This window comes from Mauremys reevesii, linkage group 20 (genome assembly GCF_016161935.1).
Source record: "Mauremys reevesii isolate NIE-2019 linkage group 20, ASM1616193v1, whole genome shotgun sequence".
Classification (NCBI taxonomy): Eukaryota; Metazoa; Chordata; order Testudines; family Geoemydidae; genus Mauremys; species Mauremys reevesii.
This window is the reverse complement of record NC_052642.1, coordinates 3,438,646-3,464,199: the sequence shown is the minus strand read 5'-3', so window position 1 is coordinate 3,464,199 and position 25,554 is coordinate 3,438,646. Positions and strand designations below refer to the sequence as shown.

Genomic DNA, 25,554 nt, shown 5'->3' with positions numbered 1-25,554 from the left:
GTAAGCCCTGGGCTACCCAGTGTTTGTACTGGTAGAACTAAGTTGCTCAGGGGTGTGATTCTTTTACATCAATAGTTACACCAGGACAACTGCTAGTGCGGGCGCTACTATACCAGGCCAAAGGTGAACGTGTTCCCCCCGCCCCATAGCAATAAGCAATGTCATATCCGCACCCTTACACTGCTGTAACGGTGACCAGGCTGCGGCTTTCCCAGGAGAGAATGGTGCAGCTGTGTGTGTAGATAAGGGCTATGTTAACAAGCCCCCCAGTGTGATGGTAACTGTAGGGCAATGGCCCTTTAACTAGCCTCTGAGCCAGCCCATGGTGCTCGTGGGTTCCAGCGGCGCAGCGGAGCCCAGGCAGCCAGCCCTCCGCATTGGGTAGATTTAATGCAATGGCTATTTGGACCCCAGGTGGCTCTTTCTCTGCATGTTCGCTGTGTAAGGAGCAAAATGCACGGCAGCCACACAGACAGCCCACAGCCCTAGGACCTGGGGCAGCTCCAGGCACCAGCACGGCAAGCGCAGTGGCTCTCAGCACCCCCACTCTACACATTGCTCCAGTGCCCCTGGGTAGAAGGGGAGTGGGGAAGGGTGGGGGTACAGGCTGGGTGTGGGATGGGGGTTTGACTCATAGACTTTAAGGTCAGGAGGGACCATTATGATCATCTAGTCTCACCTCCTGCACAATGCAGGCCACAGAATCTCACCCACCCACTCATGTAACAAACCCCTGACCTATGTCTGAGCTATTGAAGTCCTTAACTTGTCATTTAAAGACTTCAAGCTGCAGAGAATCCTCCAGCAAGTGACCCGTGCCCCATGCTGCAGAGGAAGGCGAAAAACCTCCAGGGCCTCTGCCAATCTGCCCTGGAGGAAAATTCCTTCCCGACTCCAAATATGGTGATCAGTTAAACCCTGAGCATGTGGGCAAGACTCACCCGCCAGCACCCAGGAAAGAATTCTCTGTAGTAACTCAGATCCCAACCCATCTAACATCCCATCACAGACCACTGGGCACATTTACCGCTAATAGTCAAAGATCAATTAATTGCCAGAATTAGGCTATCCCATCATACCATCCCCTCTATAAACTTATCAAGCTTAGTCTTAAAGCCAGATATGTCTTTTGCCCCCACTACTCCCCTTGGAAGGCTGTTCCAGAACTTCACTCCTCTGATGGTTAGAAACCTTTGTCTAATTTCAAGTCTAAACTTCCTGATGGCCAGTTTATATCCATTTGTTCTTGTGTCCACATTGGTACTGAGCTTAAATAATTCCTCTCCCTCCCTGGTATTTATCCCTCTGATATATTTATAGAGAGCGATCATATCTCCCCTCAGCCTTCTTTTGGTTAGGCTAAACAAGCCAAGCTCTTTCAGTCTCCTTTCATAAGACAGGTTTTCCATTCCTCGGATCATCCTAGTAGCCCGTCTCTGAACCTGTTCCAGTTTGAATTCATCCTTCTTAAACATGGGAGACCAGAACTGCCCACAGTATTCCAGATGAGGTCTCACCAGTGCCTTGTGTAACGGTACTAACACCTCCTTATCTCTACTGGAAATACCTCGCCTGATGCATCCCAAGACCGCATTTGCTTATTTCACAGCCATATCACGTTGGTATCCTCCTCCATGGCAGGGGTCTCGTCATCCTCACAGTCCTGGCCAGAGGTCTCTGCCCTGCCAGGCCCACATTTTTCCCCTCACCTTGCACCTGCAGGGATCGGTTCTCTGGCCCCACAGCCGGGCAGGGAGCCCTCTGCAGCCAGGCCCACGGTCCTGGCCCTGCAAACTCACTCCCATGACAGCAGGGTTTGTGGAGGGCTCCCTGTGCTGCCACCTGGCCAGGGACACCCAATCCCTGCAGATGCAAGGTGCAGGGGACACTGCCCTTCCATCCTTACTGATGGACGTATTTGTTAGTCCGTTTCCTGCCACACCTAGCAAGGGACGCCACTGGTACGGTGGTGAGGAGGGTGGTACAAGAACCTGGACAGAAAGCAATAGAAAGAGAACTCTGCTCTCTTTCTAGCCTCCCTCCTGTTCCCATCACACCACCATTCTCTGTCATCGCCCATCCGTACATCCTGGCCCTGCTTCGTTACCTCCTGTCACCCATCCCACACCTGCTCCATTGTCCCTGTGCCCATCCATCTCCTGAACCCCCTCCCTGCCCCGACTCCCATGGGCCACGTAGTTCATCTCCTGTCCCCACAACCCCTCTCTGTTCTGGCAGGATGTGGCTGTCCTGGAGCACCAAGCCCCACAGCCAGCTGCTGCCTAACCTTGATGTGGCCTGTGCCACTGGACTTGTGTCTCAGGAGGTAACTACAATTTCCTCAACATTAACAATGCAGGGATTGCTAGCGTGGGTCTGCTCCCACGTGGACTGTGTCAGGTGCTCCAAGGGAAGGTCTTTGACCGCCTGACGGAGGGAAGGTTCCTCCTAGCCCCACTAGCTAAGGGGTGGATGGTCCCCCAGAGCAGGGAACGTAACACCTGGCCAGACAGACCCCTGACTGGCTGTGTGATCTGCCTACGCAGACAAATGCTGTTAGTCCTGCTGAGCCACCAGTCAGGAGCTAGCGCTGAGCTGTGACAGTGCCAGTCCTTCTCCCCCCAGTCGTCATTAGCACCCTGCCTGCCCCTTGTCTGGCGTCTCAGGGAAGGCCCTGAGCAGCACATGTGGGGGAGGCTGCGGCTGGGCAGGGGCCATGGGGGGTTCGATTGGACAGGGGTGTGGAGGGGTCGTGGTTGCAGCAGGAGCTGTTGGGGGGTTGTGGCTGGGCAGGGGCTGAGGGGGGAGTCATGGCTGGGCAGGGGCTGTGGTGGGGGTCGTGGACTGGCCAAGGGCTGCGGGGGAATCATGGCTGGATGGGGGCCATGGGTGGCCGTGGCTGGGCGGGGCTGTGGCTGGGCGGGGTTGCGGGAGTCATGGCTGGGGGGGCTGGAGGGGTTGTGTATTGGCCAGTATCTGTGGGGGGGTCATGGCTGGGCAGGGGCTGCAAAGGGGTAATGGCTGGGTCAGGGGTTGTGGATTGGACAGGGGCTGTGGGAGGGGTCATGGCTGGGGCTGTGGGGGGTTGTGGAGTGGGATGGGATTGTGAGGGGATCATGGCTGGGTCAGCAGCTGTCGGGGGGGTATCTGGGCAGGGGCTGTGGGAGGCTGTGGATTGTGCAGGGGCTGTAGCGGGGTCATGGCTGGAACAGGGGATGTTCGGTGTGTGGATGGGGCAGGGGTTGTGGGGGGCTGTGGATTGGGCAGGGGCTGTAGCGGGGTCATGGCTGGAACAGGGGATGTTGGGTGTGTGGATTGGGCAGAGGCTGTGGGAGTGTAATGATGCTGCCTCTGGGGGAACACAACTGAAACTATGGCTATACTTGCACTTCAAAGCGCTACCGCGGCAGCGCTGCCGCGGCAGCGCTTTGAAGCACTAAGTGTAGTCAAAGCGCCAGCGCTGGGAGACAGCTCTCCCAGCGCTGTCCGTATTCCACCTCCCTGTGGGGAATAACGGACAGCGCTGGGAGCCGCGCTCCCAGCGCTGGGGCTTTGACCACACTGGCGCTTTGCAGCGCCGCAATTTGCAGCGCTGGAGAGGGTGTGTTTTCACACCCTGCTGCAGAGCTGCAAATTTGCAAGTGTAGCCATGGCCTGAGAGTATAAATTCAGTACAAATTGCTTAGAGCAGGGCAGTTACAGCCCAAGGCTGGGTTTCCTTTACCACTAAGGCACCGAACCAGCCAGCCAGAGAGGAATTCGGTCTCATCCCACTGGCTAACCACACGTAACACAAGCAATTCCCTTAGACACTCCAGTTCCCCAGTATCACCACCAGTGCACTCGTCCTGGGGACGAATGGTTATGAAAACCAACATCCCAATAAAAGAAAACAGTTTCTTCTGATCCCAAAGGACCAAGCCCCAGACCCAGGTCGATACACAAGTCAGATCTTACCCACAAATCACGCTGTTGCCAATCCTTTAGAATCCAAAATCTAAAGGTTTATTCATAACAGAAAGAATAGAGATGAGAGTTAAAATTGGTTAAATGGAATCAATTCCATACAGTGATGGCAAAGTTCTTGGTTCAGGCTTGTAGCAGTGGTGGAATAAACTGCAGGCTCAAATCAAGTCTCTGGAACATTCACAGCTTGGATGGGTCATTCAGTCCTTTGTTCAGAGCTTCAGTTTGTAGCAAGGTTCCTCCAGAAGTCAGAAGCGGGATTGAAGACAAAATGGAGATGCTGCTGCTGCCTTTTATAGTCCATTTGCCATGTGGCTTGCGCTTTCTTTGTTCCAACCACAAGCCACCCAGCAAATGGCATGGAAAAACCTCAGAGTTCTGTCCACAGGCAGGTCCCTGCATGCCTTGCTGAGTGGCTAACCGCCTTCTCCCCATGGGTCAATTGTGTAGCTGATGGTCCTTAATGAGCCGTCAAGCAGGCTAGGCAGAGCTGATGCCAAACTGGGGTGTCACCCAGAAGCACAGCACAAATTTGAAATACAGACAGGATAGAGCCAATACTTATAACTTTAAATACAAAAATGAGAGCACAATCATAACCAGCAAATCATAACCTTTTCATAGACACCTCACTCGACACCTTTGTACAATATTTGCTGCAAATATATAACAGTGGTTGCAACAATGACCTATATGGTCACAGTTAATGTCAATAATGTCACGGGGGGGGCCATGGCTGGGCAGGGGCTATGTGGGATCATGGATTGGCCAGGGGCTGTGGGGGGCTCATGGCTGGGCAAGGGCTGGGGGCATGGCTGGGGCAGGGGCTGTGGGGGCTCATGGCTGGGCAAGGGCTGGGGGGCATGGCTGGGGCAAGGGGTGTGGGGGCTCATGGCTGGGCAGGGGCTGTGGGGCTCATGGCTGGGGCAGGGGCTGGGGGCTCATGGCTGGGCAAGGGCTGGGGGCATGGCTGGGGCAAGGGGTGTGGGGGTCATGGACTGAGCAGGGACTGTGGAGGTGTTGTAGCTGGGTCAGGGGCCTTGGTGGGGGTCGTGTCTGGGCAGGGGCTATGGGGGATAATGGCTGGGGCAGGGGCTGTGGTGGGGGTGGATTGTGCAGGGGCTGTGGTGAGGTAATGGCTAGGTCAGGGGCTGGGGGGGGGTTGTGGATTTGGCAGGACCTGTGGGGGGTCACGGCTGGGGCAGCGGCTCTGGGGAGTTGTGGATTGTGCAGGGGCTGTAGGGGAGTCACGGCTGGGCAGGGGCTGTAGGGGTGTCATGGCTTGGTCTGGAGTTGTGGATTTGGCAGGGCCTGGGGGTCACGGCAGGGCAGTGGCTCTGGGGTTGTGGGTGGGGCAGGGGCTGCGGGGTTGTGGCTGGGGCAGGGGCTGCGGGGTTGTGTGTGGGGCAGGACCTGCAGGGGTTGTGGCTGGGGCGGGGCTGCGGGGCTGTGGGTGGGGCAGGGGCTGTGGGGTTGTGGCTCGGGCAGGGGCTGCGGGGGTTGTGTGTGGGCAGGACCTGCAGGGGTTGTGGCTGGGGCGGGGGCTGTGGGGTTGTGGCTGGGGCAGGGGCTGTGGGGGATTGTGGGTGGGGCAGGGGCTGCGGGGTTGTGGGTGGGGCAGGGGCTGTGGGGGGGGTTGTGGCTGGGGCAGGGGCTGCGGGGGGGGTTGTGGCTGGGGCAGGGGCTGCCGGGGGGTTGGGGGTGGGGCCGGGGCTGCGGGGATTGTGGGTGGGGCAGGGGCTGTGGGGTTGTGGGTGGGGCAGGGGCTGCGGGGTTGTGTGTGGGGCAGGGGCTGCGGGGTTGTGGCTGGGGCAGGGGCTGCGGGGGTTGTGGCTGGGGCAGGGGCTGTGGGGTTGTGGGTGGAGCAGGAGCTGCGGGGTTGTGGCTGGGGCAGGGGCTGTGGGGGTTGTGGGTGGGGCAGGGGCTGCGGGGTTGTGGCTGGGGCAGGGGCTGCGGGGTTGTGGCTGGGGCAGGACCTGCGGGGTTGTGGCTGGGGCAGGGGCTGCGGGGTTGTGGGTGGAGCAGGAGCTGTGGGGTTGTGGCTGGGGCAGGGGCTGCGGGGTTGTGGCTGGGGCAGGGGCTGCGGGGTTGTGGGTGGGGCAGGGGCTGCGGGGTTGTGGGTGGAGCAGGAGCTGTGGGGTTGTGGCTGGGGCAGGGGCTGCGGGGTTGTGGCTGGGGCAGGGGCTGCGGGGTTGTGGGTGGGGCAGGGGCTGCGGGGTTGTGGGTGGGGCAGGGGTTGCGGGGTTGTGTGTGGGCAGGAGCTGCGGGGGGTTGTGGGTGGGGCAGGGGCTGCGGGGTTGTGGGTGGAGCAGGAGCTGCGGGGTTGTGGCTGGGGCAGGGGCTGCGGGGGTTGTGGGTGGAGCAGGGGCTGCGGGGTTGTGGCTGAGGCAGGGGCTGCGGGGTGTGGGTGGAGCAGGAGCTGTGGGGGTTGTGGCTGAGGCAGGGGCTGCGGGGTTGTGGCTGGGGCAGGGGCTGGGGGGTTGTGGCTGGGCGGGGCTGGGGGTTGTGGGTGGGGCAGGAGCTGGGGGTTGTGGCTGAGGCAGGGGCTGCGGGGGTTGTGGCTGGGGCAGAGGCTGCGGGGTTGTGGCTGGGGCGGGGCTGCGGGGTTGTGGGTGGGGCAGGAGCTGCGGGGTTGTGGCTGAGGCAGGGGCTGCGGGGTTGTGGCTGGGGCAGGGGCTGCGGGGGTTGTGGCTGGGGCAGGGGCTGCAGGGGTTGTGGGTGGAGCAGGAGCTGCGGGGGTTGTGGGTGGGGCAGGGGCTGCGGGGGTTGTGGCTGGCTCAGGGGCTGCGGGGGTTGTGTGGGGCAGGGGCTGCGGGGGGGTTGTGGCTGGGGCGGGGGCTGCGGGGGGGTTGTGGGTGGGGCAGGAGCTGCGGGGGGGTTGTGGCTGAGGCAGGGGCTGCGGGGGGGGTTGTGGCTGGGGCAGAGGCTGCGGGGGGGTTGTGGCTGGGGCAGGGGCTGCGGGGTTGTGGGTGGAGCAGGAGCTGCGGGGGTTGTGGGTGGGGCAGGAGCTGCGGGGTTGTGGCTGGGGCAGGGGCTGCGGGGGTTGTGGCTGGGGCAGGGGCTGCGGGGTTGTGTGTGGGGCAGGGGCTGCGGGGTTGTGGGTGGGGCAGGGGCTGCGGGGTTGTGGCTGGGGAAGGGGCTGCGGGGGGGGTTGTGGCGGGGGCAGGGGCTGCGGGGGGGGGTTGTGGCGGGGGCAGGGGCTGCGGGGGGGTTGTGGCTGGGGCAGGGGCTGCGGGGGGGTTGTGGCTGGCTATGGGGCTCCAGCCTCCTGGGGCTGTCCCTCAGTGCTGCCTGTTCCACAGCTGGTTAGACCAGTAACGAAGGGCCTGGAGCCGCTGCCCGTGTCCCCAGGAGCTGCTTCCAAGCCGGCCTGCACTGACCTCCCCTGTCTGGAACTGGCCAGTATGGCCCTTCTGGGCAGCACTGAGGGACTGGGCTGATGCTTCCCAGCCAGGGGCTACAGAGGAGCCCAGCTCCCGGAGAGGGTTTGCAGGGTGGTCTCTTGTGGCTGCAGCAGGAGAGTGTGAGAGTGCAGGAAACCCCGGGCCCCCTGCTCCAGGCTGGGGAAGGTCCAGCCCAGTGATGAGCTGCCAAAATCTTAACAACCGGTTCCCTATAAAAAGTTCTGATTTAAGGGGGGAGAATGGGAGAGGGGCCGGGGAAGGGGGAGACATACCCGTGGGCTCGGGGGCCCCTGCAGGGCCTGGGGCAAATTGCCCCACTTGCCCCCCCGCGGCCCTAGAGCTTGCAGCCCCCCTCCCCCCTTACCTTGCCGGCAGCTCAAAGCAGCAGGACGACTCACGAGCTCAGCTGAGCTGCCCAGCTGGTGCCGGTGGCTGGCCCCGCTGCAGCTGGGGGGAAGTGGGGGAAGGGCCGGGGGAGCTTCAGCCTCCCCAGCTGGGAATCCTGGGAGCAACAGGATGGTCCGGCCCGCGGACCGGAGTTCTTTGCCCACTCCCTGGCCCTTTAACAACCGGTTCTCCACAGAGGTCTAATTTTAGCAACCGGTTCTTGGGAACCTGTGGGAACCTGCTCCAGCTCACCACTGGTCCAGCCCCTTCAGCTATAGAGCCTGGGGGCCCATGGTCACAGCTGAGAACAAAGAATAAAGAGAGCCCTGAGGAAAGGGCTACAGGCTGACTGGACGTGCCTGATTGGCCCAGGCCTGATCAGGTCCACTAGCCTTTGTGGGCCGACTAGACGGCACTTAGAAACGATGGGAGTACGTGTGGTGTAAGAGCCTACACAGAACAGAACAGACAGGGAGAGAGCACACGTCAAGTGGGATGTGGGTGGGGATCAGGCATGGGGAGCAGGACATGGGCAGGGAGGGGGGGTGCATGGGGCAGGACACCAGCAAGGAGGGGATACGTGTAGGGAGGTGACAAGTGGGGTGGGACATGGGCAAGGAGGAAATATGTGCGGGACGTGTGGGGTGGATACACGAGTAGGTGGGATGTGTGGGGTGGAATGCGGGGGGGATACACGAGTAGGAGGGATGTGTGGGGTGGAATGCAGGGGGGATACACGAGGAAGTGGGATGGATGGGATGCAGTGGCGGGGAACATGGGGAGGTGGGACAGGTTGAGTGGGATGCAGGCAGGGGAGATACACATGGTGGGGTGGGATGCGGGGGGGAGACACATGGTGGGGTGGGATAGGCTGCAGGCAGGGAAACGCATGGGGAGGTGGGGTGGGATGCAGGGGGGATACACATCGGGAGGTGGGATGGGGAGGGTGGGATGCAGGCAGGGAAACGCGTGGGGAAGTGGGACAGGTGGGGTGAGATGCAGGTAGGAGGATACATGTGGGGCAGGACCCAGACTGGGAGGGGAACCCCTGCAAATTTCACACACTTCGGCTTGAAGCCAACATCTGTTTGGATGGCTGTGAAGGGGCCCCTGCGAGCACGTGGGATGGGCCGGGGCAAGGGGGCGATCTCCAGGGGGGGCAAGGCAGGGCTCCTCACACATAGTTCTTAAGGGCATAGCTCCCCAGGCTGGAGTGCTTCACCGCTTTGTACTTCATGGGGTACGGCGCATCTTGGCTGGGGGGGCAGGAGCAGCACAGGATGGCCCCCCCAAACACCAAGAGGGCACTTGAGGCCCAGCCCACATAGAGGGAAGCCCCCAGCTCCCTCTTTAAAGCCTCTGGCACCATGGGGTTGTAGAAGTTGCTGATGATGGTGTTGGCCGACCAGGACACAGGGATGAGCAGCCCAATCCCAGCCAGAATGAAGACAGCCCCAGCGGTGATGGAGATCTTGGCCTTGGCTCCCTTGTCATCAACGCACCTGGTGCACTCGGCCCCAAAGATGGCAATAAGGAGGGCAAGGAAGGACACCACAATGGAGACCACAACTAGGGCTCGGGCTGCCTGGAGGTCCGAGGAGAGGTCCAGCAGCGAGTCGTAGACCTTGCACTGCATTTGGCCTGTGCTCTCGTACACACAGTTCATCCACAGCCCCTCCCAGAACACCTGGGCCACGATGATGTTGGAGCCAATGAAGGCCGTCACCTTCCACATGGGCAGCGCACAGGTCAGGATGGTGCCTAGCCAGCCCAGCACCGACAGGGCCAGGCCCCCCATCTGCACAGCCATCACCGTCATGGCTTACGGGCAAGTCACGCTCTCACCTTTGGAGACAGTGGGAAGAGCGGATTAGAGATGCTGCACTGCACACACACACACCCCAAACCAAATGCCGGTAGTTTGTAGGAGGTGAAACCAGGGGCTGCAACAGCACGGGGAGATGGAGCAAGGCCCCAAATTAGCTGGTCAGACTCAGAAGACTTGGCTCTGCCACAGTCTCCCTCGGTCACCTTGGGCAAGTCACTCTGATCTTGCTGTGCCTCGGTTTCCCATCGCTACGATGTGAGAAGAAGTGGCACTTGGGGTCTTATGCTGGGCGTCTGCACCACAGGCCAAGTTCTAGGAGACAGAGCTGGCTTCCCATAGGCAGAGCAGCCGTGATACCCATGGTTACCTTCGCCCAACCCTGTCCATTATACCCCCCCAATGCCAAACTTTACCTGTTCAGGCTGAGCTTTTTCGGTGACTACTCTTCATGAAGGTGGATTGTGTGTGTGCATGTGTACATGTATGTACATGTGTATATGTACATATATATGTGTGCACATATATGTACATATGTGTATGTGTGCTCGTGATTTTCTGAATATTCCAGCTCCCCAGGCCATACTCCCCAGCCTCAGTGAGTGGCCCACACTAACCAGCCTCTGCCCCCAATTCCAATACCTCTTAGCCTAGAGGGAGGTGCACTGGGCTGAGAGCCAGGAGTTCGAGACAGAACAAGGAGCAATGGTCTCAAGTTGTGGGGAAGCTTTAGGCTGGATATTAGGAAAAACGTTTTCACTAGGAGGGTGGTGAAGCACTGGACTGGGTTCCCTAGGGAGGTGGTGGAATCTCCTTCCTTAGAGGTTTTTAAGGTCAGGCTTGACAAAGCCCTGGCGGGGATGATTTAGTTGGGTTTGGTCCTGCTTTGAGCAGGGGGTTGGCAACTGTTCAATATCTTTTCATCTTAGAATCATAGAATCTCAGGGTTGGAAGGGACCTCAGGAGGTCATCTAGTCCCACCCCCTGCTCAAAGCAGGATCAACCCCCAACTAAATCATCCCAGCCAGGGCTTTGTCAAGCCTGAGCTTAAAAACCTCTAAGGAAGGAGATTCCACCACCTCCCTAGGTAACCCATTCCAGTGCTTCACCACCCTACTAGTGAAAAAGTTTTTCCTAATGTCCAACCTAAACCTCCCCCAGTGCAACTTGAGACCATTACTCCTTGTTCTGTCATCTGAGAGCTGAGCACAGTGTAGATCCATCCGCTTTGGAACCCCCTTTCAAGAAGTTGAAAGCAACTATTAAATCCCCCCTCATTCTTCTCTTCTGCAGACTAAACAATCCCAGTTCCCTCAGCCGCTCCTCATAACTCATGTGCTCCAGCCCCCTAATCATTTTTGTTGCCCTCCGCTGGACTCTTTCCAATTTTTCCACATCCTTCTTGTAGTGTGGGGCTCAAAACTGGACACAGTACTCCAAATGAGGCCTCACCAATGTCAAATAGAGGGGAATGATCACATCCCTCGATCTGCTGGCAATGCCCCTACTTATACAGCCCAAAATGCCATTAGCCTTCTTGGCAATAAGGGCACACTGTTGACTCATATCCAGCTTCTCGTCCACTGTAACCCCTAGGTCCTTTTCTGCAGAACTGCTGCCTAGCCATTCGGTCCCTAGTTTGTAGCAGTGCATGGGATTCTTCCTTCCTAAGTGCAGGACTCTGCACTTGTCCTTGTTGAACCTCATGAGATTTCTTTTGGCCCAATCCTCTAATTTGTTTAGGTCCCTCTGTATCCTTTCCCTACCCTCCAGTGTATCTGCCACTCCTCCCAGTTTAGTGTCATCTGCAAACTTGCCGAGGGTGCAATCCAGCCATCCTCCAGATCATTAATGAAGATATTGAACAAAACCGGCCCCAGGACCGACCCTTGGGACACTCTGCTTGATACCAGCTGCCAACTAGACATGGAGCCACTGATCACTACCTGTTGAGCCCAACGATCTAGCCAGCTTTCTATCCAGCTTATAATCCATTCATCCAGCCCATACTTCTTTAACTTGCTGGCAAGAATACTGTGGGAGACTGTATCAAAAGCTTTGCTAAAGTCAAGGAATAACATGTCCACTGCTTTCCCCTCATCCACAGACCCAGTTATCTCCTCATAGAAGGCAATTAGGTTAGTCAGGCATGACTTGCCCTTGGTGAATCCATGTTGACTGTTCCTGATCACTTTCCTCTCCTCAAAGTGCTTCAAAATTGATCTTTATCATTTAAGGTGTGGCCCAGTGCCTTATTTACTGTCCACTATTCAAAAACTGCACCAAAAACAGAATTACTAATTTCTAATGGGCTTTTCTGTGGTGCTCATCACTACAGTACCTGAGTGCTTCAGAACACCTGTGGGAGGTAGGGAAATGGTGTTATTCTCATTTTACATTTGGGGAACTAAAGCACAGACAGATTAAAGGCAAAATTAATTAATTTGAGTGTCCAACTTGAGTTGCCTTGCACCTGAATTTGACTCAACACTTTTATGTATAGCACTTTATATCAGAACAGGCAGTTACAATATCTTTGCACAGCTCCTGTTGAATTCAGCTGCAGCTGTGGGTGCTCAGCCCTTCTGCAACTCAAACCCAAGTGTCTCATGCTGGGCACCCAGAAAACAAGGAACAAACAATTAATGGCCAACTGTGAACATTGCATCCTACAGGAATTCTGTGGCTTAATCATGAGACCATCCTTTCTCTTCCTGCAGACCCCTGCCCCATGCACTACACAGCCTCCAACTTCGGCAACAAATGAGGTTCTACAGATAAGAGACTGCTTCACTGCACCACCCTGATTCATCCCAGAGCACTCTCCATCCTGTGCAGTGAATGAGGCTGGGGCCCTCTGGAAAACTAGTATGTAATCATATCATTAAAGACTGTATTGGCATAGAATATCAGGGTTGGAAGGAACCTCAGGAAGTATCTAGTCCAACACCCTGCTCAAAGCAGGGCCAATCCCCAGGCAGATTTTCACCCCAGCTCTCTAAATGGCCCCCTCAAAGATTGAACTCACAACTCTGGGTTTAACAGGCCAATGCTCAAACCACTGAGCTATCCTTCACCCTATGCATACCCCCACGGGGGCCCAATAAAGGTTGCATGGACAACTTTAATTTTTGCAGTACCATTGTAGCTCTGTTGGTCCCAGGACAAGGTGGCTGAAGTAATATCTTTTATTGGACCAACTTCTAAATCAGACCAAATAGTTAAAGTTTGACAAAGTTATAAGCAACTGAAAATATGGTTTTGTATCAGAAAGAGTTAGGAGACCCTAGTGCTAGACATCACCTAACTGTTCTGAAAGTAATTCCAGGATTCTAACATATTCTCCTAGTTACGTGCTTCCTGCAGGGTTTGCACCAGTTTCAGCCAAGAGCTGGCCAGCTGAAGGGTTCCCACTGCTGTAATAAAGAAGGGATACCAGCTCTGAGTGGCTTGTAGAAGGCTGATCTTTTGGTCGGGGTGCCTGTTGAGCTGTAGCTTGTCCTGCTGTGGTTGGCTGGTCATGAGTCAGGCTGGAAGGTGTCATTAACCACAGAAATGCAGAGGGTTGTTTTGCAGGGACTGTTGAATGCTCAGCAATTGCTGGTAACTATGAAGTTACTCACTGGCTGGCTAAGTGTGGTTCTCATTACAGAATGAACTGAAGTAAACACACCAGCATATGAATCCGTGACAGTGTTTGGTTACCAGACACAGCTGTGGATCACTAGGTAGTGTCACAAAGCCCTGCAGAGTGGACACGCCCTGTTACTGCTCCAAAGGAACAACACTGCTATTTGTGTCATTTGTTCCATTGTCTTTGGTTGTAGTCTCACTTCCCTGCTCCCCATTCCTCTCTCCTCCGTTTTGCTCCGGCTCCTTCCTCTTCTCTCTCTCTGGGGTGGGCTCCAGGGCAACAGATTCCTCCTAAAAGTGGGGGGCCACATAGCCATACCTCCTCTGTGGTCCCACCCCTGCTCCTCCCCCTGGCCAAGCTGGAAGCCAGAGCTGGGCTGGGGAGTCTGGGCCCATCCACCTGCCCGGGGCAGCCCCTACCCATGTCCCTGCCCTGCGGCGTGCAGGGTCCGTGGCTCCCCACAGCTGCCCGCACAGCTGTTACCCCGACCCAGCTCTGCTTTCCGGCCTGGCCGAGGGGCAGGGCCTTGACGGCTGAAGAGCCACAGCCAGGCATGGACCCTCCATCTGCCCTGCACAGGGAGCCTGGGGAGTGGGGACATGGGCTGGGGCTGCTCCCCCACCCTGGGCAGGTGGACGGTCTTCAGCTCCCCACAGCTGCTCAGATTCCCCGGGCTGCTCTTACCTGGGCCGGGCTCCAGCTTCCGGCCTGGCAGGGGGCTGGGCCTGTGGTGAAAAGTGGGAGGGCCATGGCCTGTTGGCCCCCTTCCCCCCATTTGGTGCCCCTGGGTGGGCTCCCATCCCCCTGACCTTGCAGAAGTCCCTGCTAACCATGGGAACCCATCAGAGCCCCTCCTTTGTAACAGGAGCCCCTGGAGTCACTGGAAACTGACATGGTACAAGTGTCATCTGTTCATCACCCTGACCCATATCAGATGCTGGGGTCATCTCTTCCCAGAGCTGCTGTGGGTGTGTCATGCCCTGCTCACTTGGGGTCAGGATGGAACAAAAGGTGTTAGCATTAAGGACAAAGGTGGAGTCAGTTCTGGGGCCGGCTTTGTTCAATATCTTTATTAATGATCTGGAGGATGGCTGGATTGCACCCTCAGCAAGTTCACAGATGACACTAAGCTGTGGGGAGAGGTAGATACACTGGAGGGTAGGGATAGGGTCAAGAGTGACCTAGACAAATTGGAGGATTGGGCCAAAAGAGATCTGATGAGGTTCAACAAGGACAAGTGCAGAGTGCTGCATTTAGGACGGAAGAATCCCATGCACCGTAACAGAGTGGGGACTGACTGGCTAAGTGGCAGTTCTGCAGAAAAGGACCTGGAGATTACAGTGGATGAGAAGCTGGATATGAGTCAGCAGTGTGCCCTTGTTGCCAAGAAGGCCAATGGCATATTGGGCTGCATTAGTAGGAGCATTGCCAGCAGATTGAGGGAAGTGATTATTCCCCTCTATTTGGCACTGGTGAGGACACATCTGGAGTATTGCATCCAGTTTTGGGGCCCCCACTACAGAAAGGATGTGTAAAAATTGGAGAGAGTCCAGTAGAGGCAACGAAAATGATCAGGGGGCTGGGGCACATGACTTCTGAGAAGAGGCTGAGGGAACTGGGCTCATTTAGTCTGTAGAAGAGCAGAGTGAGGAGGGGATTTGATAGCAGCCTTCAGCTACCTGAAGGGGGGTTCCAAAGAGGATGGATCTAGACTGTTCTCAGTGGTGGCAGATAACAGAACAAGGAGCAATGGTCTCAAGTTGCAGTGGGGGAGGTTTAGGTTGGATATTAGGAAAAACTATTTCACTAGGAGAGTGGTGAAGCACTGGAATGGGTTCCCTAGGGAGGTGGGGGAATCTCCATCCTTAGAGGTTTTTAAGGCCCAGCTGGACACAGCCCTGGCTGGGATGATTTAGTTGGGGATTGGTCCTGCTTTGAGCAGGGGGTTGGACTAAATGACCTCCTGAGGTCTCGTCCAACCCTGATATTCTATAATTCTATAAAGGAGGTTTATTTAAGTATATTAGGAACAAAAAGAATCCTGACAATGGCATTGGTCCATTGCTAGAGGGAAATGGTAGAATTATCAAAAATTACAGGGCCGCCCAGAGGATTCAGGGGGCCTGAGGCAGTGCAATTTTGGGGGCCCCTTCCATAAAAAAAAGTTGCAATACTATAGAATACGATATTCTTGTGGGGGCCTCTGCAGGACCCGGGGTGTGGGGCAAATTGCCCCACTTGCCCCCCGCCCCCCCGGGCGGCCCTGAAAAATTATGCCATAAAGACAGAAGTGTTCAATAAATATATCTGTTCTGTATTTGGGAAGAAAACTGATGATGTTGTCATATCACATGATAACACTCTTTCCATTTCACTAGTATCTTAGGAGGATTTTAAACAGAAGCCACTAAAGTTGGACATTTTTAAATCAACAGGTCCAGATAACTTGCATCCAAGAGTTCTGAAAGAGCTGGCTGAGGAGCTTGCTTGACCACTAATGTTGATTTTCAATAAGTCTTAGAACACTGGGTAAGTTCCAGAAGACTGGAAGAAAGCTAATGTTGTACTAATATTTAAAAAGGGTAAATGATGACCTGGGTATAGGCCTATTAGGCTTACATCCATCCCAGGCAAGATAATGGAGCAGGCGATATGGGATTTGATTAGAGTAATGTAAGAGAAAGTAATGTAATTAATGCCAATTAACATGGGTTTATGGCAGTAGCTCTCAACATTTCCAGACTACTGTACCCCTTGCAGGAATCTGATTTGTTTTGTGTACCCCAAATTTCACCTCACTTAAAAACTACTTGCTTACTAAATCAGACATAAAAATACAAAAGTGTCACAGCACACTATGACTAAAAAATTGCATACCTACTCATTTTTACCATAGAGTTATAAGATAAGTCAATTGGAATATCAATATTGTACTTACATTTCAGCGTATAGCATATAGAGCAGCATAAACAAGTCATAGACTGTAGGAAATTTTAGTTTGTACCGACTTTGCTAGTGGTTTTTGCGTAGCCTGTAGTAAAACTAGGCAAATACCTAGATGAGTTGATGGACCCCAGAAGACCTCTGTGTATCCCCAGGTTTATGGAAAATAGATCCTGTCACACTAACTAAATATCTTCTTTGATGAGATTACAAGTTTAGATGATGACGGGAATAATGTTGATATAATATAGTTAGACGTCCGAAAGGCATTTGACTTGGTACCGCATGACATTTTCATTAAAAAACTACAAAGATGCAAAACTAAAATGGCACACATGAAATTAATTAACAGCTGGCTAACTAATAAGTCTCAAAGTGTAATTGTAAATGTGGAATCATCATTGAACAGTGTGTTTCTAGTGGAATCCTGCAGGGATCTTTCTTGGCCCTAGGCTATTTAACATTTTTATTAACGACCTCGAAGAAAACATAAAATCATCGTGGATAAAGTTTGCAGATGACACAATGATGGAGGGCATGGTAAATAATGAAGAGGACAGGTTTCTGACACAGAGCAATCTGGATCACATGGCAAGCTTGGCCCAAGCCAACAATGTGCATGTTAATACGGCTAAATGTAAATGGATACATCTAGGGACAAAGGATGTCATTCACACTTACATCATGGGAGAGCTCCTGCTGGAGCCCTAGGCCCTTTAAATTGCCCCCGGAGAAGCCGGGCTGACCCAGTACGGCGCACCAGCTTATTTTCACCTGTGTATACAGGAGGCCAGACTAGATGATCACAATGATCCCATCTGGCCTTGAAATCTATTAATCTATGAACCTGCCTCGCTCAGACGGGAAGGGAACTTGGGAGAGAACTGGAGGAGGCAGCTGCAGCAAGTGGAATTACAGAGAAGCCAGGGAGGGTGAAAGCCTTCTCCCTGCTGCATGTGGCAGGTGCAGAGGTGCTGGAGATCTACAGTAAGCCCCAGTGGGAGTGGGAGAGGACTGCAAACCCCTCGACAAAGCCATTCAGCAGTGCCCGGTATACTGTGACCCAGGCCAGAACGTCACTCATGAAAGGCTGGCTGCCACATGAGCCCCTGGAGCATGTCACAGATGCACGAGTCTTGCCATCTCTTGTGATTTTATGGTGAGTCTTTTTGATGTTGTTACTGAAGCACCAGATCCTGGAGTCCTGTGATTATGGGAGAATTTCAGCTTTCATTTTTAAAAAGTGATTTTCTAGTCCCCTGGTTGCAGAGAAAAGCTGGAAAACAGGCTCCCCCAAGTCCAGCAGGTAAACAGAGACCCAACTTACAATTTTGTAAAACTCTCATGATTTGGGGGGCCTGGCTTTGTTATTTTGGAGCTCAGGGGGCTGGCAAATCTGCAGGCCTATGTGATAAAGCTAAATCATGTGAAATGAAACGATTAACAGATGGACTAATCAGTGGCCATATTATTTGAGGTATAACTGATAACAAGGTGACCGGGGTATAACCTTTGTAGCCCTGACCATGGCAGGTGGCTGGGGCCAGGAAATAAAGATCATACTCCAGTGTGTGGCACCCTTATTCCCTCCTAAGCCAGGGGTCAGCGAGCCCTGAGGGCACGACACGGGGACAGCACCATTCAGTGAGGAGACGACCTTGCTGCCCCCACAGCCAGCAGCGAATGGGGAAGCAGCTCTCCTCAGGGCCATGCGTCCCCCTGACGCAACCTCCCTCAGCTCGTCACTCACCTAGACCGGGGTGAGGTGGAAGGCCTGTCAGTGGAGGTGTCGGGGCCACAATGGACCTGAGGACGGGGCTGGCATAGGAGACCTCACGGCAACTGGGCGCTATGATTCCCAGCCTGGGCAGACAGACTCGCACTAGCTCTGCGTGCATGGGCGGCGACTCAGGCCAGTGCCCAGAGCTCAGACCCAGGGCTCAGGCCAGCTTGGACCGGTGGCTAGCCGGAGCTGCTGCCAGCGCTGCAAAGACCACGCTGAGCTAGTGGTGTGGGCTGGGAGCTTCACTCCCATCTGCAGTGCAGACGTACCCTCAGAGCACTGAGACCTCAAGGGTGGCCCCAGCCTGACCTCTGCCACCCCCAAGGGGATGATCCTTCGTTTCCCCAGTAGCCTGCCTGCTGCCTCACCCAGCAAGCCCTGTGCCCCAGTCTTCCTTAGCAGAGTCCCGCTGCCCATTCCAGACTCCTGCATTCCCAGGCCAAAAGGGTCACTGTGACAATCTAGCCTGACCTGCTATATAACACAGGCCAGAGACGTGCCCCACAGGCATTCCCAGAGCAGAGCTTTGAGAAATACAGCCCGTCTTCACTGAAAAACGGGCAGTACCTTCGATTACACCTGGGGATGACAGTGGATGAGAAGCTGGATATGAGTCAGCAGTGTGCCCTTGTTGCCAAGAAGACCAACGGCATATTGGGCTGTATTAGTAGGAGCATTGCCAGCAGATCGAGGGAAGTGATTATTCCCCTCTATTTGGCACTGGTGAGGCCACATCTGGAGTATTGTATCCAGTTCCCCCCTCCCCCCCTACAGAAGGGATGTGGACAAATTGGAGAGAAGCCAGCAGAGGGCAATGAAAATGATCAGGGGGCTGGGGCACATGACTTACAAGGAGAGGCTGAGGGAACTGGGCTTATTTAGTCTGCAGAAAAGAAGAGTGAGGGGGGATTTGATAGCAGCCTTCAGCTACCTGAAGGGGGTTCCAAAGAGGATGGAGCTCGGCTGTTCTCAGTGGTGGCAGTGACAGAACAAGGAGCAATGGTCTCAAGTTGCAGTGGGGGAGGTTTAGGTTGGATTTTAGGAAAATCTATTTCACTAGGAGGGTGGTGAAGCACTGGAATGGGTTCCCTAGGGAGGTGGTGGAATCTCCTTCCTTAGAGGTTTTTAAGGTCAGGCTTGATGAAGCTCTGGCTGGGATGATTTAGTTGTGGTTGGTCCTGCTTTGAGCAGGGAGTTGCACTAGGTGACCTGCTGAGGTCTCTTCCAACCCTAATCTTCTATGATTCTATGAATCCACCACAGTCTCTGATAAACTGTCCCAATCAGCAATCAGGCCCAGGCCCAGCAACTGGGGAGGCGGCAGAGTGTGTGGGAAGAACAGGCTAGGAGCGGGGTGCGGCTCTGGAGGGGGGGTCGTGGGGTGTGTGGGGAGCACAGACTGGAGGCAGGGAGGGGTTCTGGAGAGGGGGACGTCGGGTGTGTTGGGAAAACAGGCTTCGGGTGGGGCTCTGGAGGGGGGGACGTAGGGTGTGTGGGGAGCACAGGCCGGGAGTGGGGCTCTGGAGGAGGGATGTGGGGTGAGCACAGGCCAGGGCCGAGGTGGGGTTCTGGATGGGGGGACGTGGGGTTTGTGGGGAGCACAAGCCATGAGTGGGTCTCTGGGGGGGATGTGGGATGTATGGGGAGCACTGGCCCGGACGGGTAGTTCAAGACAAGTGTTACTGCTGTACCAGGCCTGCACCCCTGATGCTGGAACCCCCCGATCCATCCCCTGCCCCATGCCCCATAGCTGCCTACAGTGTCTGTGAACGAGCTGCCGCAAGGCATGGGCTACAGGCTCAGCCCACGTTCGTTGGATGGGGAAACGAGACACAGCACAGCAGGGCTTGGAGCAGCTGCAGTTTAATGTAGAAAATCGCATTCATTTATTAACATTTCACATCGGCAGGAAGATCACAGCCTGGCCCCCAGTCTGTGGAAGGGGGCTCCCATGTCACTCTGGGGCACAACCCCCTTCCAGCACTCTCCTGGCATCCCAGTGCCCCTGCTCGCACCGCCCATCCTCCTCCTGGCACTCCCAGCCCCGGAGCCAGCCGCTCTGCTTGTCATCAGCGGAGCTCTGCCCCATGCTCCAGCTCTCGGGGGCAGCCTATGGGTCTCCACTGGGGAAGAAAATCAGCCACACCTATGGGGGGGCCCTTCCCAGAGGCGAGCCCTGGAGCTGCCTGGTCTAGTCTGTATAATTGGGAGCCAACATCAGGCCACAGGATGTGCCCGGTGCCTCGTTGGGTGCCTGCTGCCGTGGCTTTGCCCCTCCCCAGGGATGGCAGCCCACAGGAGCTGTAGCCAGCTGACTGATCTGGACAGCCTCCAGGCTGTTCCTGTTGCAGTGGTCTGGGTGCAGCTGCCCTGTTCCAGACTCAGCCGGAGCGAGACATGGGTGGCAGCCGGCTCCCAGGGAGGGTGTGCGCCACCAGAGGAAGCACCTTTCCTTTCTGCTCTTGCTCAACCTACCTGGCTCTGCTCCCACCTCCCAAACCGGTTTGCCCAGCTGGGCCACTGACATCCAGTCCCCAGCACTGCCCCTCCTGCGGGTGCCGCTGACACAGAAATCACAGGTGCAGCTAAACAAATACAGGCCTGAGAATGGGTCAAAGCAGAAACACACAGCAGGGGTGGGCCGGTGGGAAACAGCTCCCTGCTCAGCAGCCCAGCCCCTCAGGATGGGCCATCTGAACCAAGCACTGTCTGACGGATACTAGGAACTGGCCAGAGCCCTGTCTCCACTCGGAGTGTTGCCAGTATGGCTCTATAGGGACAGCCACGGGGGCAAACCTCCCAGGGGAGCTGCAGCTTGTCCAGCAAGAGTGCTGCAGCCAATACAGCTTAGCCTGGCGCCCTGAGAGAAATAAGCTATGCCAGCAAAGGACTTTTCTGCTGGTATTCCTGCGCCTACTCGGCAGCTTTTGCCAACACAGAAATGTGGTACAAATCACACCCCTACGTGACACTGTGCTACCAGCAGAAGTTTCTAGTGTAGACCTGGCCAGAGCCACCAAGAGCAAGACAGATCCCTGGAGAGTGAGACAGAGACACGCACTGAACGACAACGCTGCGAGTCAACAGGCACACACAGAAACTCAGAGACACACCCAGAGACACAGACAGAAATGTAGCCACGGAGACATGACGCACGCCCAGCCTGAGACACTGACAGACACATGGACACACACAGGGGGCCTGTTGCAGTTTCACTCTAATGAGACAGTCTCGACTGAAAGCTCCTGCTTTGACCCCTGTGCAAGGGCCCGTCCGAAATGCCAGCACCTGCTGGAGACCCGAGTTCTGGTACTGGAAGGAGGCCTAGCGGCCCCCACCCTTCCCTCAGGCGCTGCAGGGGAGGAATGGCAACGCCTGGGCCTCGCTGCGGCTTTCCTTCCTCTGCAGGAGCTGGGCTCACTCCTCCCGGCCAGGGAGGACCTGCCCTGCTCCAGCGTCATCTCTCTGTCCCCCTGAAGCATGGCGCTGCCAGAGCAGTCAGGGACGGTTTCTAGCTATTCTCCATTTTAACTCGGATTAAAGAACCAGCTGAAATCTCAAGGGAAACAGAGAAGCAACTACCCTCCCCCCGCTCCCGCACATATCCCCCAGTGCACCCCTCCCCCACCTCCCCCTCCTGAGTGGGCACAGGTGGTGCCAGAGCTGCGAGGGGGCTGGCTGACAACGCCGGAGCTAGCCGTGCCGTGGGGAGATGCCCAGCAGAGCCCTGACTGGCAGCCAGGTCCAAGCTGCCTGGCTTCGCTCAGGTGACCTTGGGGAATTTCACGAGCTCTCTGTGCACTGGCACAAACAAGCTGCAGTGGCAGATTCTTAGCACTGGGGCCCGTGCAGCCGCTCACCAGCTGCACCTGTCAGCCAGGGATGTGCCGAGGGCGTGTCTGAGCAGCCAGCCAGCCCTGGCACTGTGCGGCTTCTGCTCTCAGGAGGCCGAGCCGCTCTGCCAAGGCCCCCGCCCACAGAAAGGCCACAGTCTTCTCCTTAGGGAAGCTCCTTGCCAGCTTCTGTCTGTGTTCAGCCATCAAGTCCAGGGCCACGGGGGGAGAGCTGGGCTCAGGCAGAGGCACAAGGTACAAGCAGAGCAGTGGACTGGATCTGGACAGGACGGCAGCTCCTTGATTGTCTTGCTGGGGTAGGAGGGGTGGCCCCCGGGGTGGAGGAGGCACGGAGCACGCGCGGTCCCTAGACGTAGTTGCTGGCCGGCACCGAGCGAGCAGTCGTGTACTTGGCAGAGTAGGGTTTCTCATTCCGGGGGGGGCAGCTGCAGCAGAGCAGGGCCCCCCCGATGAGCAGGAGAGCAGATGCAGCCCAGCCGATGTACAGGGAGGCCCCCAGTTCTCTCTTCTGCGCCTCGGTGACCATAGGGTTGTAGAAATCCCGGATGATGTTGTTGGCTGACCAGGAGACAGGGATGAGGATCATGATGCCAGCAATGATGAAGATGATCCCAGAGACGATCATGACTTTGGCTTTGGCAGAAGCGTCCTCCACGCAGTTGGTGCATTTCCCTCCAATGATGGCCAGGAGGAGGCCGAGCACGGCCAGCACGATGGCGATCACCACCAGGGCGCGCGCCGCCTGCAGGTCCTGGGGCAGCGCCAGCATGGAGTCGTAGACCTTGCACTGCATCTGGCCCGTGCTCTGCACCACGCAGTTCATCCACAGCCCCTCCCAGATGATCTGAGCCACCACAATGTTGTTCCCGATGAAGGCCGTCACCCTCCACATGGGGAGCCCACAGCACAGGATGGTGCCCAGCCAGCCAATGACAGAGAGGGCAATGCCCAGCACCTGGAGCCCCATCGAAGCCATCACTCCCTGCTCTCTGCCTCGCCCAGACAGAGCTGACTGGCGTCCCTGGAAGCAGAGGTGCAATGCTCCTCGGCTGGACCATCTGGAGAAGTTATATGCCTTTGCAGTGGGTGGAGTTTCATCCCCCTTGCTCCATCCACTTTGCACAGACAAAATGTGTAAAACCAGTTCCCCAGGATTCCTGGGCTCTTCATTCTCACCACAGCAGTGGTGCTCCAGGACAGATTACAGAGGGACCAGCTCTCACGCCCTGCCATGGAGTCTGCTCCCAGGGGCACACAGCTGGGCGGCCTTACACCTCCCTCCATTTGTCCTAAATTAGGATTTTCCCCATCTTTGCTCGAGTTCCATCTGGAAAGAGCCCCCCAGGTAATGGGGGTGGGGAGCAGGCTCTGCAGGTGGAGGGAAGGAAGCTTGCAGAGAGGGTCTAAGTCAGTGGTTCTCAAACTTTAGTACTGATGACCCCTTTCACACAGCAATCCTCTGCGTGCGTCCCCCATTATACATTAAAAACATTTTTTATATATTTAACACCATTATAAATGCTGGAGGCAAAGCGGGGTTTGGGTGGAGGCTGACAGCTTGTGACCCCCCCCCATGTAATAAACTTGCGACCCCCTGAGGGGTCCCGACCCCCAGTTTGAGAACCCCTGGTCTAAGTGCTGGAGCAGGAGTCTGGGCTCCGTTCCCAGCTCTGCACTGACCACTGTGTGATTTTGGCCATGTCGTGCCTCAGTTTCCGCCCCCTGTAGAATGGTGCTCCCGGGGGTCGCTGCTGTTATAGGGTTGGGCTCTCCACAGCTGTCACTGATTCCCTTCTGGGCCCCTCCCCACTGGGCAGCCCCTCTTTAGCACACTGCAGGGAGCCTGGTCCCGCCCAGTCCCAGCAGGCAGAGCAGAGCACAAGGCTGGTTGTTGACAGCATCCAGGTATGAATCAGGCCTCAGGGATGTGGTGTCCCCAGTGTGTCTGGCCCCGCCAATCACTGAGAGCCCCAAACCGGTCTGAGCTGCTGGCTGCTGCATATTGTCAGAGAGGAAGGGCTGGGCAGATCCCTGTGAACAAGCACTGCACACAAGAGCTTTCTGTGGACTGTCATCACACAGCATCCCTCCCTCCCTCCCTCTCTCCCCCCCAGCACAGCAGTGTCACACAGGCGCCTGCAGCCATCACACCGCCCTGCTGTCCCAATCACTGACTCAGCCCAGAATCCTGCTGGGCGGCCCTGCCCAGAGAGAGGTTGGGGGAGGAACAGACAGACTGTGGCAGGGAGTGGTGCAGACCTGCCTTTTGCCCTGGGGTGGCTGGGGCTGATAGCTGGGGTGTAGCAATCCCTTGGGTCTGCACGCAGCTAGCAGCACCCATGGGCCCAGTACACCTGGCTGAGAAACCCTTGCTATCAGGGCAAAGGTGCAGGAGGTCATGGGCCTGGCCGGAGCCCAAGGCAGATCTACTCCCCCAGCCCAGGTCACAATGGGTCCATGTCATGGGGTGCGCTCCTTGAGAGCACAGCTGGTTACGGCTGACTCACGGCCTTAGCTTGGGCTGGGACACAAGCGGGATCTTACGTTGCTTCCGAAGGGAAATCCACTGCAGAAGAGACAGCTGGGCCCCAAGCTTCACGGCCCTGCAGAGCCACCAGCTGGCAATGGAGGAGTCACAGGTACTTGGCGGGATAGAAGACAATGGAGAAATGGTCTCTCTTGCCCGTAAATCTCTATCCGTCCCCAGACAAACCCCTCTAGCTATCTAGGCATTTCTGCACACCCATCCCTGTGGTTTCGAGGCAGCCATGACCACTGCCCAGACCCAGAGAGTGAAAATGGGCAGTTCCTGGGAGAATGCCAGGAGCAGGGTCCTGAACCCTTGGTCCTTCCCAGAGACCAGCACGACACCAGCCCAGGCACGCAGCCAGTGGCCACTCGTGACAAGTATGTGATCCAGAAATCAGAGCCTACCCACTGAGAAGAACCTCCCCCATGCCCCTGCATCTCACCATCCGGGAGGGACTGTCTGGGAATGGCAGAACAACAGGACCCAGTGCCCACAGCTCCCTGAATTCAGCCTAGCGAGCAATGGGGATCACGGATGCTGCAGGAAAACAGCAGAGTATCCTTGTGCGGAAGCCTCAGACTCCTGCAGTGTGGGAGGAGACCCAAGGAACAAACTGTGTGCTTCAGCTTCTCCTCAAGGCCCAAGGCCAGGGCAGTGTGACAGCATGGAGACCAGAGACTTAGCTAGACAACCAAACAAAAGCCCAACAGTTAAATCACCTTGGTTATTGTCACCTCCACTGCGATCCCTCCACAGCCAGTCCTCCTGATGCTCCCCTTACGTCACCACCTGGATACAGATGACTCACCTGGATACAGATGACTGATATGCATCTAGGGACTCAGGAGCAGCAGGCACAGACTGTCAAGAGGAACTCTTATGAGCAGAGCAAAGGCCTATCACCCTCTTTACTAGCCTAGTGGAAAATTCACAATAGCATAAGCCCAGAGAGCATGAGTTCTAGTCATCTACTGATGGCTGTTACTATTGCTGGACACTTCGCTACCCTTATTAGGCATTGCACTGTGCCTTGAGGGCAACTATCACTTATGGGTTTAACAGAAAAGGTACCTGAGAAAAGGTCACGTCAGGTACAGAACCTAGGCCTCTAACACAACAGATGAAGAAGGCACCATCATTTTGCCACTCAGAAGGTCTATATCAGTACAGCAGTTTCTGTAACCCACATTAACCCAGTCTGGCTCTGTGTCAACCCCTAGTGACTAGA

General features: G+C 56.0%; 2 protein-coding genes across 3 annotated transcripts in view; both read right to left on the bottom strand.

Moving 5' to 3' along the window:
- Positions 1-8,405: 8,405 nt before the first annotated feature.
- LOC120387587 (claudin-4-like) overlaps positions 8,406-25,554 on the bottom strand; it is a 30,445-nt gene continuing 13,296 nt past the window's right edge. The window contains exons 1-3 of one of the 2 annotated variants that reach the window (XM_039508514.1): positions 25,135-25,161; positions 24,341-24,438; positions 8,406-9,602 (exon numbers count right to left, since the gene is read on the bottom strand). In XM_039508514.1, the coding sequence (XP_039364448.1) occupies positions 8,932-9,576 (645 nt within the window). In that variant the 5' untranslated portion in view covers positions 9,577-9,602; positions 24,341-24,438; positions 25,135-25,161 and the 3' untranslated portion in view covers positions 8,406-8,931. Of the gene's footprint in view, positions 9,603-24,340; positions 24,439-25,134; positions 25,162-25,554 lie in introns of those variants that run through there. The other variant, XM_039508513.1, reaches the window with a different exon arrangement.
- On the bottom strand, positions 21,585-22,821 carry LOC120387588 (claudin-4-like). The gene has a single exon (XM_039508516.1). The coding sequence runs from the start codon at positions 22,770-22,772 to the stop codon at positions 22,143-22,145; it is 630 nt and encodes a 209-aa protein (XP_039364450.1). The 5' UTR covers positions 22,773-22,821; the 3' UTR covers positions 21,585-22,142.